The following is an 18,270-nucleotide window of genomic DNA, read 5'->3' as shown; positions in this document are numbered from 1 at the left end:
TGCTTTATCCCAGCTCGGTGTGCCACCAGGCAGCTGGCAGCGGGCCCGTCAGGCCATCGTGTGGGAGGGAGGGATGGCCAGAGCGTGGCATTTGCTCTCAGAAGCTGCACGGATTTAGCCACGGGTTTTATTGGAACTTTTGGAGCTATTTATGCTGGGCAGCTGTTTAAGCACGGTGCTGCTGGGAAGCCAAGCTGCTCTCACAAATGAGGCTCACGGTGGAATCCACGTGTGGCATTGCAGTGATTTAGTGTGACCAGGCCTTGCACCCGGGGGGGCACTTTACACCCCCTTCCCCTCATCTCCAGTTTCTCAATCCTGTCTTTTTTCACCATACCCTCCCCAAAGGATGCAGACTTACCCCAGACACTACAGTCCTTATTTTAGCCTGATTTTTCCTTTAATGTCACATTGAAACTGATCTTACTGAAGTGTTTTTGTACCTTCTTGCACTTGGTTGTAGATCTACTTTCTGTAGCAATTTTTCTACTTCTTTTTCTATTTTTTTTCTACTTTTTGCATCTGTGACTTCTGGCAGTTTTGTGTTTGGCCATTGTTCTCTGCAGCCCTCACTCCTTTGAGCTTTCTTTGTAGAACTTGCTTTTCAGAACACTTAATTATTTTTTCTAGTGCTTTCCTCATATGTTGCTAGCTGATACAGGGCATCCCAAAATGGGCTCCTTATTGTAGAGGAGACTTTAAAACCTTGATATAACAGCAAGAGTATTTTATTTAAAGATTCTGCTCCTTTTCATGCCTTTGTCAGTTTTATAATAAAGTGATACAGATCTGTTGTAGTGCCTAAGTGCATTTGCAGAGCCTCTGCACCTGTTCTGTATTGCTGATTTTTCCTGTTTATGTTGATTTGCACTTGGCCCTGGTGAAATGCACCTCAATCCATCATTATAATTTGGATTAAGTGGAAAAACAGTTGGAAGGCTGTCTGTTCCATGCTGGCAGTCAGTCTGAGTGTGGTGTAAGGTCTGGTGATCCTGCCCTGTTCCGCCAAGCAGGTTATCACTGAAAACCCAGGGTGATGCTGACCCTGGGGCACAGATGAATCACTCCTGATTCAAGGCTCCATTTTGATGTCAAACCATTGATGGCCACCCACAGAAAAGTTATTTGACCTGTTTGCCTTTCCCTGTTGGCTTAATCTAAGTGATGCCTTGACAGTGTGCCTTAAATATCATAGAAAAGTGTTAGAATTCCTGTGAAAGTCAGAATGGACAAGGTCCATTGCCAAGTCCCATCCCTAGGGCCTTCTGCCTCATAGGAGAAATCAGATTGATGTGCTACAATTTGTTGTTGCCAAATTCACATTGGCTGCTACTCATCACCTTCTCCACTCCTACATGCCTACAAACTGTCTGTGTTCCCATTTTTTATTGAAATTGAAATTAAACTGATGGATATGTAATGCCTGGCTGTTCTTTCCACTCCTTCCCTGAACATATTTGCTTCTCTTCTGGATTTTTTTTCCTCCCTTCTTTTCCTTCAGGCTGTGTGCTGAAAAGACATACAGGCAGGAGACACAAGATTTCAAGGCTTTAAGGAATCAACTCTTCCTTTGCAGGAGCATGACAAAGCACTAAGCTTTTCTGTTCCTTGCATTCCTGGAAACAGCAGTCAGGGGCAGAGGAAGACACTGTGGTCACTGTCTCTCAGTGAGACATGAAAGGAGAATAAAACCATGAATGTGTTAAGTAAAATGTTTTTATTCATGGTCTCGATGTTCCCAAACAAAGAACTTTTATTTTTAGTTAAGAAGATATTGCCTTAAATTTGTGATGTGAGATCTCTGGCAGTTCAGAAGGGTTGCTATTAGAATCATAGAATGTTTTGGGTTGGATGGGACGTTAAGGATCGTTGAGTTCCGAACCCACTGCCATGGGCTGGGATGCCACCCATTAGATCAGGTTGCTCAGTCCCATCTGGCCTTGAACACTGCCAGGGTTGGGGCATCCACAGCTTCTCTGGGCAGAGCTTTCTCTGTTTTCAAGAAGTTCATGCTCACTCCAGCAGTTACCCTGTTTTTGTGCCATCTAATCCCTGGCTGCTGAGCCCGTACCATGTTAATCCCTGGGAATGTTATTGTGTGGAAGGGACTTAACCTTCTGGCAAAGAGGCAAAAAATTATATGTAAAAAAATGAGATTTTTGGAGCTCTCAGTCAGATACCTTTCATTGCATCAACACTGCTCTAATTCTAGGAAAAACCACTAACTTGTGCCAAGGTGACAAATTGTAGTGCTCATGCGAAAGTGCCTGCTGCTGTTATTCATGTGTATGGCACAGGAGTTAGGAGGATTGTGTAGAGAAACACATCAACTCTAAAGCTACTTGTACTTCTATGAGTCCCTTGGGGTTCTTGCCTTTGTGGTTAATAACACTTTTTTCTTTCTTTGTCCCTTTGCCTCTTCTTCTGCAGTTTCAGCTTCTTGCCTCAGCATTATTTAAGTCTGGCTCGGATTTCACGACTCTCGGTGAGTATTGTGTGTCAGAGGAATTACATGATGTTCTCTTTGATAATTACTCTTAGTTTCTGCTGGTTTTTATATTAAATGTTATAGTTCCTATCAACATTGCAGGCTCTTTTCAATATGCAAAGTGCCACTACCCAGCCATTTGAGAGGTTATTTATAATGACCAGTGTCCAATACCTCAAGCCCATATTTAAAACATCTGTCAACATCAGTGGTTTTAAACCAATGCCTCCAGGGATCATTTTGTGTCTCTTATTACATCTGATCCTTCACTGTTACCCAAGTAAACAGAAGCTTTGGTCAGAATAAAGCACCTCCTGTCATGTCACTTTGGAATCTCACAGCATGGCTACGGCTCTGTTTGCTGTGATAACTGCAATTCCTGGAGTAGTTTGGTTCGCTCTGTTCTCTGCAGAACGAGTTCTTTGGGCAGGGTGTCAAGAGTGGAGAAAACAGTGGCGTGAAGGGCTGGAAACAGGAGGGCTGAGCCAAAGCCATGATTTGTCTCACTGCTCTGTCCAGTTAACTCTTTGAGAGATCTCAGACACTCATCCTGTTCAAGCTGTAGGAAAGGTACAGGCAGAAATTACATCCTTGTACTGCTGGTACATCCTCAAGTCACTGAGCTCTCTCTCTGAGAATGGATGACTTCAGTTTTTGATGGAGGTATAATTCCCAATCTGAGAAACTGAGGGAAGGTTAAAGCCCACTGCAGTTCTGCCCTGCTGGATGAGGAAGCTCTGTTGAGTTCCTGTGGTTTGGAAGACATCAAGTTGACCGACAGGATCAAACTTCTTTTAAAGAAAGAAATCCCAAGTTTCAAAAAAGTTAGATTTTTCATAGACTCATGGAATGGTTTGGGCTGGAAGGATATTCAAAAATATCTCATTCCAACCCCCTCTGCTGTGGGCAGGGATGCCTTCCACTATCCCAGGTTGCTCCGAGCCCCATCCATCCTGGCCTTGAACACTTCAGGTATGGGACATTCACAGCTTCTCTGGGCAGCCTGTGCCAGTGCTTCACCACCCTCAAAACTTTTCCCTAGTTTTAAGCATTTTAAAAGATGAATTAGTTCTTTACTCGGTACAATACTTTATCCAGATTTTGGATTTACAGATAGGAGGATGTCTACATCAAGAGCTGCTTTGAAAATAAAAACCCCAGCCCTCCTTGATTCTATTAACTTGGTTGACTTTGATTAACTGAGGAGTGAGTTCACTGAATTAAAAAGCATTCCTTTGAGATAGCAGCAATGGATGTAATCCAAAGTGGAGGAGATCATTGTGTGCCTGCCCTATTGTTCTTGCTGATGGTTTTAGTGTAGGATTTGGATAAACAATGCAAACCAAACCTTGCCGTGTTGGGAGGCAGCACTCCAGAAACCAGTTTGCAAAGCTCCTGTGTGCCAAGATGCTGCCAGGTGCAAGTCCAGTGAGCAAATACCAACTCTGAGTTGGGACTCCTGCTGTCAGCACAGCTTATCTCAAGGAAAACTCCAAGCAATCCAAGGAGCAGTTCTGGTTACGGCAGTGAAGATAATGAAGAAAGCCCGAGGACAGAAGAAATGAGGCACCAAATAAAAATAGCTGCATGGATTTTGTTTTCTGGGACATCAGAGCAGTCCCCTGAGAACTCCTGCTTCCCCTGTTTCTTCAGGGCTGTCAGTGAGCTTGACAGGCATTTGTTTATTACTTTTTATGGCATCTTGATGGCAATGCTGGCTTGGGGTGACATAATCTCTGTATATGTGCTCACAGTAGTGGGATGGAGAGCTGGCAGCCTTATTAGTGGAGGCAGAGGGAGCTATTATCCCAAATGGACAATTCCACAGCTAAATGGAGTGTTTGGGATTGGGAGGAGTGACTTACTTTCCCCTTTCCTTCCTCCCCCAGGATTTTCAGATGTTGACCACACGTATGCCCAGAGAACTCAGCTGTTTGACACGTTAGTCAACTTCTTCCCAGACAACATGACCCCTCCTAAAGGCAACCTGGTGGACCTCATCACGCTGTAACGGAGCAATCACTGGACACATGGAAGAGGGGAAAAGCATCCATTTTCAGTATTTTAATTTTTTTACTGCATTGATTGACTGCTGGGATGAAGTTAATATAGTAACCCCTAGGTGTTTGAAAGGGGTTTTATACTTGTATGGTGAATCCCTGGAGCTTTTCCCTTGGAGTAGGTTAATAAAATGTAACTGACGTACTTCTGACTAAATATATATATTTTTTCTGACTTTGGATTTTGAGTTAGCAAATGTAAAATGAAAAGGTGGGAGAAAAAGAAAAAGAAATAAAACCCAGTCATGCAGTGATCTTTTTGCCTATGGGGGAAAATTTGAGATTTGTGAGTTGTCTGGGATTAAAGATGATGGGTTTTATTTTGTGTTTCCCGAGGAAGAGGGGGAAGAGGTTTTTCTTTCCTCGTTTGTAACTAGTCATGATGTATTGCTTTATCCTACGACTCCATCCTCAGCAGCTGAATAACTTGGTGGCAGGACAGTGGCAGGTGTTGAGATGATGTAATTTATGTCCTGAATCTTGTACTCACGGTGTGTCGCGGGAAGGCGAGCGTGTGTTCCGAACACCCTCTGTCCCCTTCCCAGAGCTGTGCTGACAGTCATGTCTAATTGCTTCTGAGACTCCATCTAAACTGATGACCTACATCCCTATCTCCTGTTCTCTGGAGCCTTCCACTTAAGCCTGGCAGGCAAGAGGGAACCTGAGATACAGCTGGAAAACGGGAGTGCGGTCACCTCCCACACGGGCCCCTTTTCAGGGACTGATCTCTTTGCTGCTGTGCTCATCCACTGAGAAACCTTGTGGGTCCTCAGCGAGCCTGGCAGAACTGGGTCTTCCACCACACACATCCCCAACCTCTGGAAACCTGACCCCAGGTTGGGTGTAGGATTTCTGATGCAGATTGTCTTCATTTCCATGTGATTCTGTGTGCATTTGTCCATGTGTACATGTACAGGGCGTTGCTCCCAACAGCTTGTCTCCTTCCCATGTAAGTGCAGCTCCCTTGTCAATGCATTTTAGACCTAGATCTGAATGTGAGGGAGGCCTTCTTAGCATAAATCTCTGAAAATGAGCTGATGCATATGTATAGAAAATGTATTCTTCCTTTTGCTGAAAGCCTTCTTTATAAACACTGTAAGGGCTTGGTGCTGCACTGTGAGGTTGAATGAAGGACATGCATACCCAGCATTAGAAGCTCTGCATTCAGTGTCCGTGAGCATTCAGTACACACTGGCAGATGTAAATATTTATATGAAACTGCAAAACTTTCTGTCCAGCAGTGTTCACGCCAGTCAGGTATCGTTGCTGCACCCGCTGTGGCTCCTGTTGAACTTGGTGGAAGTCCTGTGCGTGCAAAGATGATTTGGACTCTTGAAATAAAGAGTTAGTCAAGTGTCTTTTTCAGAGCTCGAGTGTCTGCTTGCTTTGATTGTATTGCCTCTTTATCATGTTCTTTGTGTAACTTTTGTAGTCCTGGTGCATTAGAAATAAATTTCAAAACCTCATGCTAGTGTTTAATCACTTAGAAAGGAACAGTATGTCAGAGGCCAGGCTTGTCTTCAGGGAGGACTGTACAAATGAAGTGTTTTTAACCTGTCACTTGAGACTGTTCAGACACTGTGCACTTCAGTGGATGGAAATGAGATGTCTGCAGAAGAATCCACTCGGTGTGGGAAATGAAATCTGATGAAATTGTTTCTTTGGAACGTGGCAGGTTTTTTTCCCATTAACAAAGAAAGTTTTACATCACTGCTGGGCTTTGTGGTGTGCTACCTGTGCTGAGGCTTTGTTAAGTAACGTAGAGTTTATACAGTACAAATGTAGATACTGGGGGAATATTCCAGCTGAGCTGTTGCTTCCATTGAGATTGAAATGAGCACTTCTAATACAACCAGCCAAAATTCTGCAATCTTTTAGTACTTAAATTTACTGCTGCTGTGCTCCTTTACCACTTGGTCTCATTGCTTGTGTATCCTCAGCTTCAGTCAGATGATTAAATACTCTTTGTGACAGTTCTCTAATTAACCAGGCTCTTTATAAACTGTTGTGTGTTCACCTTGGATGGATGAAAGAACCCAAAAGATACACCTTGGTGGAGAAGCCCTGGTGAGCAGGCAGGGGAAGTTCAGGAACATCCAGAGCTGTGAATGGCGTTGCTGGTGAGCAGTGCATCGTGTCAGGTCGGATTTGTGTGACAGGAATTCGATCCTAACTCATTGTCCTCTGCGCCAGGGGTGCGCGCGGAGCCCGGCAGCCTCGGCTCTGTGTTCTGTAGCATCGTGCAAATCAATGATTTGTTTGAGCCAGAGGAACGTGGCTTCTGCAGGACTGACAGTCCCAGCTAACGAGAGCACTTCAGGATGATCAAATATTGACCTGCCTTTGTCCCGAGCAGATCGATGCCGCTCGCACCAGCACAGTTCATGGATTACAGCTGGTGATTAACCAGCAGAAACTTCGCTCAGCTCTGCAGTATTTGTTGAGCAGCAGAGGCACCATGTGGCCAGAGAGGTTAATCCAAAGGGAAGGCTTCTTGAGGCTTTGCCAAGGATCTTCCCTTCTTTTTGTCCTTAAAGCTAGGAGTCAAATGATCTCTTTGCATTGATGTATGCTACATTACCTGCTTTAAATTCTAACCAAAAATTCTGAGCAGTGAAGTATGAATTTCCTTTTAAAATCAGCCACTTGTTGTCAGGCAGTGACACAAGTAGTCTGAATTTCATTGCATGCTGATCTTTAAAGACACTGATGATATTCCAGGAAATCATCTGATGTGCTCATTACAGAAAGCCCGAAATACAAACAGTCAAGAAACCCACTGGATCAGAAAACAACCACCTGAAAACGTTTCACAGCCCAGTGCATGCGAGGTTATAAATATCCGAGCTGTGCGTGAGAAGTCTTTGAACCTCACCATCATTGCTTGTAGGCTGTGTCTGAGGCTGCTCTTTAGCTTAGACAAGACAAACATACTCTATTTGCCTTTACTTTAGATTATAAGGTGACTTTGTGTATGAACTTGACACCACATAATCTTTGCACTACAGTGAGTAGTTCTATCTGTAAATTCTGTGTTAACTTGTAAATAAGGTATTGCGAAGGAAAGCATCGTTCCTTGTCAGAGAGGGACTCATTCATCATGTTTTGGGTCTTTAAAGCCAAAGTTACAAGGTTCTGGTATGTCTTTTAAAGCTAGAGGAAGTCAGGATGGGGTAAACTTGATACAGACATCCAGACTTCAGTCTTGATTTAGCTTTTAAAAAATATCCTTTGAAATCCCTGTGTTTGGTTCTTCACTGACTCTGACCCTTACAATACTCTTTAGTGGATCATCTCCTTGGAAAACAAGAAATTATTCTTTATGTTTTTACTATCAAGTGATGCATTTTCTTAGAGAAATAGAGCCCTTCAGAATTAATTTCTTTGGTCACTTGGATTGGGTAGAATTAAGTGAGTTTGTTAATGTTCGTCTTACACAACCCCTCATAGTAGGCATGAGGTAGAACTTGTTAAGAGTTCTCCCAAAATTACTTCTCCAAGCATGTTCTGCTCTTGCAGTGTGACCCAAAATGTTGTCATGTGGCAGAAGGACTTTGTTACATGTTGTTAAATGAGATTATAACCACTTTAGTCACCTTTTTGTCTCTCTTCTTTTGAGGATTCCATTAGTTAGTATTGGTCCTGGGAAGGCCTGAAGGGTGATGCAAAATGTTCATTGAAATTAATTGTAGTTGTTATCTTCTGACTCTTTATATTTGTCATGTGTTTATTCTTATAATCTCTTCCTTTTGCTGAGCATAATGAGGAAGGAGAACTTTGTCTTGGAAAAGTTCAGTTTGCCCTTTCCCTGGGTGGCATCTTGCATGGGTAGTTAAGGTAGTTGTACCCAGTTGTGTAAATAAACCTCTGGAATTTGGTTTTTGTTTGCCTGGGCACCTGGCTCTGGGTGTACACGGGTACACGCTGGCTCAGGGATCGTGCTGGAGCTTCCTACCAGAACTTCACTTAGCAAAGTCTTGTTTTGGAAAATCAGTCTGGGAACACCCAGTTGGAAAAGCTTTTCTAAGGCGTTGCTTTGTGCAGTGGCAACTGGAGTGAAATTAGAAATTTTCCTAAAGAGCACAGAAAAGCTTCCCTTTGTGGAGGAACAAAGTTAAATGAAATTGCTGAAAGTTTTTGGTCACTGATAATAATTACCCAGCCTGAAAATTAAATGATTAATGATTACAGTTTAAAGATTGAGGAGTCAGTAAGCAAATTACCTGCACCCACCTATTTGCAGGAGGGTGGCAGAGATGTGGGGCTGGTGGGCAGGGATTGCAACAGCTCATCTATGTTTCGTTAACTGGCAGTCAAAAGTGTCCAGGGCTCCATGAGCTATTCCTTCTTCCAGAAGAAACTCCTTCCAAAGCTGAGTAATGACTCTGGAAGAGTGTTTTCCACAGGGCTTTGTGGAACAGCTGTTTGCTGAACCATTTTCCTGATGTGTGCAGATTTTTTGAAGGGAGTTTTCTCAGTCACAGAGTTTTGTGCTGACCTGGCCATGCTGTGCCAACCTGCACTGGTGAGTGATGGGTTCAGAGCAGGGTCCTGAGGAATGCTGCAAACTTGTTTGCTGCTCTTACTGTGAGGAAGATGAGCATTAATGCTGCTTGTGTCAAGTGCAGGAGGGTGGTAGGTACCTGTAACACAAATGCTATCGGCTCTCTTGCTGGCTCCTGCATTTCAGAATCCAGAAATAAGTACTTCTGTAAAGTTTATTGAGTGAACTTTAAGTTCTAATAACTTGTGTACAGCCTCCATCTCTGTACAGGCAGTAATTCTGCTGATGTAATGCTGTGCCACTTCTGGGGAAAATGGCAAAAATTAGTAGATACGTTTCCATTCGGTCCCTTTGTTTTTAAAAGTGGAAAAATGTCTTGTGAAACTTTGAAGTCCCCGTGTATGCTTTGAATTTTAGCTTATTAGTTGGCTCAGAGTTAAGGAATGTTTGGCTATTGTCAAGTGAAGTCCTGACAGTAAAAGCAGTTCATGTATGTCTCTGGAAGTGCTTGTGTTGTTTTATAGCTGTACTTATTACAGAAACAGAGGTGGACCCAGTTGAAAAATTAAAATTATTGGTGTTTTAATTTAGGGGGAAGATTATAGAAACTCTGAGCTTGGCCTATTTTAATAAGTACATGTGTTAATTTGGAGATGGGTCTTATTTTGTGAGAGGAGAGTTTGAGAACAGCTATATGACTTGTTCTTGCTGTAGATTGCTAGTAATATATAAGCTGTAAATACTGTTGAAATGTAAATGTGCTGTCAGAAGCTTGGTAGTGTATCTAAATGCCCGTGGGAATGAGAGACCCAATCATATCCTGTCATGGAAAAGGTTATACTGGAGATTATTCAAGTTGTGGTAATGGCTTATAGGCAAAATCCCTCTTTTGCTGAAAGTTTCTAGTACAATGAAAAATTGGAGTGCAGAAAGTAGGTTTACTGTACTGGAACCAGGATTAGAGTCCATGGCTCAGTGCTTGGATAAATTGACTCCAGATGCTTTTGTCCATAGGCAATGGATCCAAACGTGGTTTTGGAGTGGAAGCCAGTTAATGACCTGCTTATTGCTGCTGGAGAGTCCTGCAGGAGAGCCTCCTGGGGATGCCAGCAGGTATCCCTTTGGCATTCCAGGCAGAAGTCACAGAGCTGGCTGGAGTTCGGGGTTATCCACGTGTGCTTTGGTTGTATCCTAAACCTCCGAGGGGGGTGCGGTGGCTGCGTGGGTTGTGTGTAATTCCAGCTGCGTGGGTTGTGTGTAATTCCAGCTGCGTGGCTGAGGTGTGGAGCTCTGCAGGGCAGCACCTTCCCCAAGCACAGATCCTGAGGATAACACATTGCTGCTGTCTGCTTTGCTTTCATGGGCTTGGTTTGATAGGGATGAACTCCAGGTACTGCTGTGACTCAAATTCAGTGCTCTGCTTCCAGTGGAGCTGCTATCAGTGCATCACCTTGGTACCCTGAAATCTCAATTTATACTTGGTGCAGACACAGCTCTGTGTTGCCTTGGCTTCCAGCTGTTCACTGTAAGTCAGCACAGCTTTTACTGATGACCTGGAGAGTGTGAGTGCTGTTAGAACTCACTCGACTGTTCAGCTCCAGCGTGGAATTGCAGTTCATTCCTGGAAACAGGAATGTGAGTGAACAGCTCAAAACTGGCTCTGTCAGGTGAGATGTTTGGGTTTGCTACTAATTTTGAAAGGAAAATCTTATCACTAGCAGGTATGATGGTTAAAGCACGACCCCTTGGTTATTCCCCCATTTATTCTGAATTTTCTTTCTCTGTGTAGCTGTTCACTCCTGTTAAAATGCTTCAGACTTCCCTGAGTTTAATGGATACCTACAGAGGAATTAAAGGTTAGAGCTGCATAGTGAGTGTTGAGACATCAGTTTCTCCACATCATACTCCAGTTGTTTCCTTTGCAAAACTCCTGCTGCCTCTGAAACAGTCAGGAAGGATCCTTGTGATTTACATTGTTCTTTCCAAGGCTGTTTCTCATCCTGGGTAAGGACAGGGAAGCCTGGGAGATGATTTCCCACTGCAGCACACGCTTACTTACTTGTGCCCTTCCATGGCCTCACATTCAGTGCTGTGTTGCTCCTTGCCTCCATCTCAGGTTCTATTTTGTGTGGCCTCAAGAAGATAAAGGTGATGATACCAACCCTTAAGTTGTCCTAGGTTCCTGCACCTACTCTAATCATCCCAAAACTTTCATGGGTGTTGGGTGTTCGGCTTATTTCTGCAGGGTAGGAGTGAGAAGAGAAATAGTCTTGGGGTTAATACAGGGGTGCTGATGTGAGTAGGTGTGTAAGGTGTGGTCTGTCTTTGTGGAAGGGCTTCAAAGGACTCTCCTAACAGTAGCTTTGCTATTTAGAGCTGATTTTACAATGTGAGCTGGATTCTCTGGCTCTTTTTCAGAGAGAAATGATGCAATATTAAGATCTTCTAGTCCTTGAGCTTCACCTCAGCTTCAGCCCCTTTCCACCCCAGACACCAGAGAGAATAATACAAATTCTGTTCTCTCCACAGCAATTGTGAGGAAGCCAGTTGGGCTTAACCCTGCTCAAACAGGCTGGAAGTGGTGCAGCCCCGTTGGCTTTTGGATCAGGTCTGGCTGCCCTAAGGGACTGTTAAAACCTAAAAATGTTTTGAGCTTTCTGATGAAATCTGCCAGTTTGATTAGGGGAAATTAGGTGCTTTTTAATTAATATGATGGTGGGGAGGCTAGACCATAACAGTGGCTCTAGTGGTTGCAGTCATCTCCACATCCCAAATAGCAGTGGATAGGTTTTACTCCTCAGTGACAGGAAAATATTCTCTAAATATCCTGACTTAGTAACCAAGGGATTCAATCAATTACTCAGTGTTTCACTAAATAGAGAAGTGCTGCGGTGTGTGAACAGGGTCTGTTCATTAAAAAAGCCACTTCAAGGCTGAAAAGTGATTTTTTTTTTTTTTTGAGGTTTTGACAAAAACTCAGCTCTTAAAAGTGGAAAATGGAGGAGAACTACTGTGCTGCTGACTTGTTTTCCCCTCCTGTCTGCTGCGGTCATGGGGAATGCAAACTAGCAGTGCAGGGTGAATATTGCCTTCATCTCTCCCTCCTCATTCCAGTCCCTCCCGTTGATGTTTTGATGTGCAGAACACCCTTCACTTCAGACGCTGCTGTGCGGGGTAGTGGAAAGGAAAACAAACCCCTCTTTATTAGTAGCTGTTGCCATTTGCTAAAAGCTGTATTTTCTGCTGCTTTCCAGCACTCCCTCCTCCACAGCAGGAAATGAGGGGGTGCTGGGGAGACCATAAGCCAGAGAAAAGAGCTTAATTATACAAACAAATGTGTTCGTGGGAGTCTTGCGAGTTGGAGGGCCCGAACCACGCAGACCACTTTGCTGAGGGACAGAAATGGAAAGTCTGTAGGCTCATTCCCAGATTATTGGAGGTGACATTCCCGTCCTTGTGGGCTGGTGGTGTTGTGCACGTTGTGCATTCAGATGCTGAGACGCAGCGTGTCTCATTTTGGGAGTATTGAGCCTCGTTAAATGTTTGCCCTTTGAGACTGCTGCAGTTGCCCCTCTTAGGGGAGTTGGTGGCATGGACAGGACCTGGGTAGCTTGGGGTCAAACACCAGTGAGCTGGCTGGGTACCATCACCTGGCTGGGGTGGGGTTTTGAGCTGTTTGTTGAGCTGTAGCCTCTACTCTGATGGTATCACTGTAGTGTGTGATGGTTTGTTTGTCTGGACCTTCAGTGTTCATTATCTTGTCCTCTACACCCCAGTGTGGTCCCCAAAAGCTGGCTCTCCCTCCCTAGTGCTGGAAGTGTGAGTGTCCACCCCCTCTCCACAATTTGGCCTCTCTGTTCTGTTCTGGCACTCAGCTAGAAGCGTTTGCATCTCCCCAGCAATCCTGCAGGCTCTGGTGTCCGTCTGGATTCCCTTTGATGTCTGTCCTGCAGTTCTTGTCTAGGACACCTGAGCACAGGAGAGCTGAGCTGAGAGGTGTGGACAGCCCTGGGCTGGAAAGAAGCATCTGTGGGGTGATGAAAGCTGTGAACTGCTCCTGTGTTTTAGTAGGCAGATCAAATATTGACTGCTCCTGTGCTGAGCCCATGATGGTTACAGGCATCTTCCCTGGACTCTGGTGATTCCCCTTGCCACCCTTTTCTTTATGGATGATCTTTGTTCAGCCTGGAGTGTTAATTTTCTTCCTTGGCATAAATCATCTTTGATGATTTCTGGGTTGGTGTGTGAGCCCCATGCTGTACATAAATGAATGAATGACACAAGGAATATCTACAAATGTAGTTACGTTGTATGTAATGTACATAAGGAGAGAATGTATTTTGTTCATTTTTTTCTTAATAAAAATGTATATGCTAGCAAGGGTGTTGATTTAAGATCTGTTTGTTCTCACATCGCTTCAGAGAGTGGAAAAATGCCTGTGAAGATCTTTTTGTGGTGGAGAAATTGTGGAACCAGTGGTGCATTACACCTGGCCCTGTTGCCTGACCTCACTGGTGAGCTCAGTCAGTATCCCATAAATCCAGCACATATTCCACACTTCCACAGGAACTTTTTCTGGGGAGGAGCCTGGAGTTAGAGCATAGGCTGCAGCAAACCACTGATTTTTAATATCTGACTTCAACAAATTACTTTTTTTTTTTCTTTTACATAAGCAGAAACTTGACCTGGAGCAAAATGTTTTATGTTGGGTGCTTGAAGGCCAGTGGAGTTGCTGAACTGCCCACGCTGCTGCTGCCCCTCTGCTACCCTTGGGTGATGCCTCTCTCCTGCTTTATGTGTGAGGTTTGATTCCCTCCTCCACAGCCTGACCTGAGTGCGAGGAGGGGCTGCAGACCAGAGTGAGTTAGGATGAAATGCAGAAATAAGGGTGAAATGCAGAAATAAGGGTGCCTTTTCCTCTGAGAGCCTGAAGACACCAAGAGCTCAAACAAGTGCTCAGGCTGTTGTGGAGGTGCCCTCACATCACCCCAGCTTTCTACCCCTCTGAGTCCTCTGGCTTTTAAATTTAATAGGTTTTCCACCACTATAATACTTCCTCTGCACAGGAAAAATACAGACTTTTCCATGGCTGGCTACCTTGAAGGTCTGGGCTGGTTTTGTTCCAGCTGCTCCAGTGTTTTCCCATGGAGCCTCTCCAGAGCAGGAAGTTGTGGCCCTGGAACCTGTCCTCTGACCTGCCCACCCCTCCTCACTCATCCAACGACACGAGTCTTTTACATAAGAATGTTTATTGACAGAAATACATGATACTCTCAAAATATATTTGTAGGAAAATGCAAGAATAATCTCTTACAATCCAGTTCCTCAGTAAATTCCAGTGTAAATCAGACTCCTGTCCCCGTGAGAGGTGCTGCTACACACAGTATGTAAGAGCTCTACTATATGTGCAAGGTTCAACAGGTAACCACCTGGGGCATTAGGTTTTCCTTCTGCAGTCCCTCATGGATTATGAGTTCTGTGTGTCTTCTGTAGGCAGCAGTCACAGTATCAACCTCATCAGCTGGGTCACGGCACTGTGAGCGGGAGATAAAATGCTCCTAAAGTATTTACACGTTTCCTCTTGAATCTGAAAATAGAAAAGTCTCTTGCAAGGACATCTGAGCTGCTTGTAAAGCTCTGGCCGAAAGGTAAGAGCAGGAATCTCTTTGTACAATGTGTGGGATGTTAAAGCTGTTTTGGGGCAGAGAAGAGGAGCACAGGGAAGGGAGGAGGGGCAGGGAGGAAGGAAATGCTTCGGTAAATCTTATTTTTTTTTTATTTATTATTTTTGGTCTAACAATTATGGCTACAGTCTGCGAAGGCAAGGGTTAAGGCCAAAGATGCTCATTGCTGCATTTCCTACCTGATTTTTTTTTTCCAAAAAAAGAATGTCCTCAACATTAAAAAAACAAAAAGTACTGTTTTCTTTTCCTGTGGAAATAATTCTTTTAAATAGGGGAAGGAAAATCTACTATAAAATATTAGTGGTTTAAAAATATGGTGTCTGGAAAAATAAATAAATGTACAATTCCTATTCAAATATAAATCACTATAAGCACTTGCTGAGCAGTTAATATCCTCACTGGTCTCTGTTTGAAAAGATTAAAGGTTACTTGATCTCAAGCCTCTGTAGGATTCTTTTGGAAAGTCTTTGGACCTGACTCATTAAAGCACTTTGGCATCTCTTTGCTGGGAAGGGGGAATCTTTAGGCACATGCCAGAGCCTGGAGATGCCCTGCCAGGGGTGTCCTCGTGGCAACTCAGCCTGGTGGCCACAGCATCGCTGCTGCCCTGTGTTTGTTTTCTGGGAAGGACAGAAATGTGAGGTCATGGACCTGCTGCTTGTCTGTCAGGGCAGCCGGGAGGCCACACTGCTCACAAGAGCAGTTGTGGATGCCGAGGCCCATTCTCTGAGACTCGTGGCTGTGGTGAAGAGCTGAACTTGATGCTGCCAGAACAGAGGCAAAGCTGTGGCACAAAGTTACCTGGGCAAGAGGTGTTTTTCTGCTTCATGTCAAATTTTTATCTCCTACCAGGCTGGCCTTTAGCTTTTTCTTTTCTTTTTTTTTTTTTATTTTTTAAGATTTTAAATTTTTTTAAAATTTATTTTATTTGTTATTTCCCCTCCCCTCCAAAATTACTTCCCCATAGTGCAGTGCACAGGTAAGTGAAGTGTGCAGAATACATTGCTAATGAATAGCAGGAATATTTACATACAAAAATAGAAAGGTTTGAACACTTCAGACTCTGCCCTTCAGTGCAAGACAGAAGGGGGAAGAGCCACTTGTGTCTTCTGCCAGTGCCTGTCCTGGGGCTGAGCAAAACACCCCAATCCCCTCCTTCCTGAGTACTCCCAACTCCACCAGGGTTTCTCCAAGCTTCCCATTGCTTGGCTCTGCTTTTCCCCTCATTCAGGGCAGCCATGGGAGCAGATCCCAGTTGAGTTGACTTTTGGCAGAGCCCAGAGGAACTCTCCCCATTGTGCCTTGGTTTATGGCAAGCAGAGGAGAAGGGCTGTGCGTGGGCATCGCTCTGATCTGCAGCTCCTCTGGTTTGCAGAGGGTTTGGGACAAGCACTGTCCTCACTCTGGGAGAGGGACTCAGCCAAGTCACCTTCTGGTCCTCGTGTGCTGGAGGATGGACCCCAGCTGGAGGATGATCCCTGCCTCTGCCAGGACTGAGCTGCTTCACCAGAGCAAAGGCATGAAACTCTCCCCAGCCTTTTAGAGCCATTTAGGAGCTGTTGTGGGGAGTCAAAATCCAGAAATGGCATCAGTCCAGCCATGTTTTTCTTCTCCCCTTTAAAGGCTTCAGCAAAGGGAGACCTGGGTGACAGACCAAGGGCTGCAGGACAAAGCTCAGTCCCAGCTTCACTGCTGAGCTGGAAGTTGCTTTGCAGGTCTCTGTTGTTTTAGTGGCTTGTGAAGAAGAGCTTGAGGCTGAGCTTTCAAACCTTGAGGGCGTGAATCACCAAGGCCACCTGAATGCCACGGATCTCCCTGGCTCACGTTCTGCTGCTCATCTACCTCTTCTGCTGCTCATGCAGGAAAATGAGCCCTCAAAAGTCACAAACCATCGTGGTGTGTGTGTCCCACAGTCTCGTGGAGGATGGATGAGGGCTGTCAGATGCTGCTGTGTAATTCCTGGAAGGCAAGTGATCCTTCCAGAGGGAAATGCAGCACCAGAGCTGGGCTCCTGCACCGCAAAACCCCCATCATCACGCCTGGGCTAGAGACCAGGCATCGCTCTTGCTCTCCACACCCTTCCTAAAGAGGATGAACTCAAGGAATTCCTCCTTTTCCTCTCCCTTCATCTCATCCTTTTAAAACAAGAAGCTGCTGCACCTCTCTCAGTCTCCAGGTGGGTGCAGGACCTGTTCCTCAGCCCTTGGCAAGGGGGCTGAGCATCACTTGGCACTGCTGCATCCCTGCCATCCCACTGGCTCCAGATGCATCCATTTGCTTATGGCACAATGAGGGGCTCTTGTGCGCTTCAGCTCTGAGGAGAGGCTGGAAACTGGATTAAAAAGGAACAGGCTGTTGCATCTTTTTTCATTCACTACCTGGGTGTCAGGGAGGGCAGGGTGATGACTAAACAGCGTGGGCCAGAGGATTTGTCGAGCTGTAATTGCCAGGTGCTGCTTTGCTGTCAGATGCACTCCATCTCCCGTCCTATTTATTTTATTTCTCTTGATTTTTTTTGTCGCTCGGTAGCTGGAGGATGGGGTTGGCGTGGTCAGATGTGGGATGGGAGGGGACATGCTTGGAGGAGACACCAGCAGCTCTTCAGGAGCAAAGCCACCCTGTTTGCCCATGGCTGGTCAGGTCTGGCGTGGGAGGTGATGGGAGTTGGAGGATGCTTGGCCAGATGTGGCCACCAAAGTGGCTTATGTTGTTGTGCCCCAGAGGTGTCTTCTCATGTCCTTTCCTCTTCCATCCTGCACCCCATGTGGTGCCACAAGGGGCCATGATTAGTTCATTAAAGGATTTTCTGCTTTTTGGGGGGGAATTTTGCCTTATTTTGGAGCTCTGTGTGCGTGTGTGTAGGGTTTGTGGGGTTTTTTTTGGGGGGGAAGTGGTTGTTTTTCTCTTGATCAAGTTCTGCATCCTATAAATGCGTGTCCTCCTCTTCCTCCAGGTCCTCCTTCATGAGGGTGTCCAGAGGAACGATCCAGCTGTCCCCCAGCTCCCCGTTGAGGTTCACCTTCTTCTCCTGCATTTCGGAGGAGGTCTCCATCACCTCCAGCGTGGGGTTGTCGTGGTAGCCATTCTCCATGGTCTGCATCTCCTCGGTCAGGCGCTGCTATGAGGAAAGAAAACCATAAACCCCACTGAACAACACCTTGGCCATGCTGCAAGTGTCACCTCAGGGCTGTCAGCTCCCAGCCAGCTGTGACAGCTGCCCCCTACAGATTTATATAGCTACATATAGAGACTTTCATGGTGAGGTTGAGGCAGGGGGCAGCGAGGGGATAGCATGGAGCTGGCAAGAGGAAGACTCTGCTGATGATGGGAAGGAGGAAAGAGCAGCCAGAGACATGTGGAAAACCTCCAGGAGCAGCTGCCAGCTTCAGTTTGTTCCATCCAGGACCTTGGCATGAGGTTGAGCAACACTACATCCCAACTCCTGCCTCCCTACCTCAAATCTCTCTTCCCTTCCCCTTTCTATCCACCCCTGTCCTTTTTCTAGTTGCTTTATTATTCTTCTCCTTTACTCAG

The 18,270-nt window shown here is 45.2% G+C and overlaps 2 protein-coding genes across 6 annotated transcripts in view; one reads left to right on the top strand and one right to left on the bottom strand.

Moving 5' to 3' along the window:
* Positions 1-14,894, top strand: part of MKLN1 (muskelin 1) — a 104,042-nt gene extending 89,148 nt beyond the window's left edge. For 2 of the 3 annotated variants that reach the window (XM_038154799.1, XM_038154800.1), the window contains exons 14-15: positions 2,431-2,485; positions 4,378-14,894. In XM_038154799.1, coding sequence (XP_038010727.1) covers positions 2,431-2,485; positions 4,378-4,499 — 177 coding nt within the window. In that variant the 3' untranslated portion in view covers positions 4,500-14,894. The remainder of the gene's footprint in view (positions 1-2,430; positions 2,486-4,377) is intronic. The other variant, XM_038154798.1, reaches the window with a different exon arrangement.
* A 447-nt stretch (positions 14,895-15,341) lies between these two features.
* The window catches only part of PODXL (podocalyxin like), a 44,093-nt gene continuing 41,164 nt past the window's right edge, over positions 15,342-18,270 (bottom strand). For 2 of the 3 annotated variants that reach the window (XM_038154802.1, XM_038154803.1), the window contains one exon: positions 15,342-17,851. In XM_038154802.1, the coding sequence (XP_038010730.1) occupies positions 17,660-17,851 (192 nt within the window). In that variant the 3' untranslated portion in view covers positions 15,342-17,659. Of the gene's footprint in view, positions 17,855-18,270 lie in introns of all 3 variants that reach the window. The other variant, XM_038154801.1, reaches the window with a different exon arrangement.

Source organism: Motacilla alba, chromosome 1A (assembly GCF_015832195.1).
Source record: "Motacilla alba alba isolate MOTALB_02 chromosome 1A, Motacilla_alba_V1.0_pri, whole genome shotgun sequence".
Lineage (NCBI taxonomy): Eukaryota > Metazoa > Chordata > Aves > Passeriformes > Motacillidae > Motacilla > Motacilla alba.
Note: the sequence above shows the minus strand (reverse complement) of the source record. Positions and strands in the feature narration are given on the sequence as shown.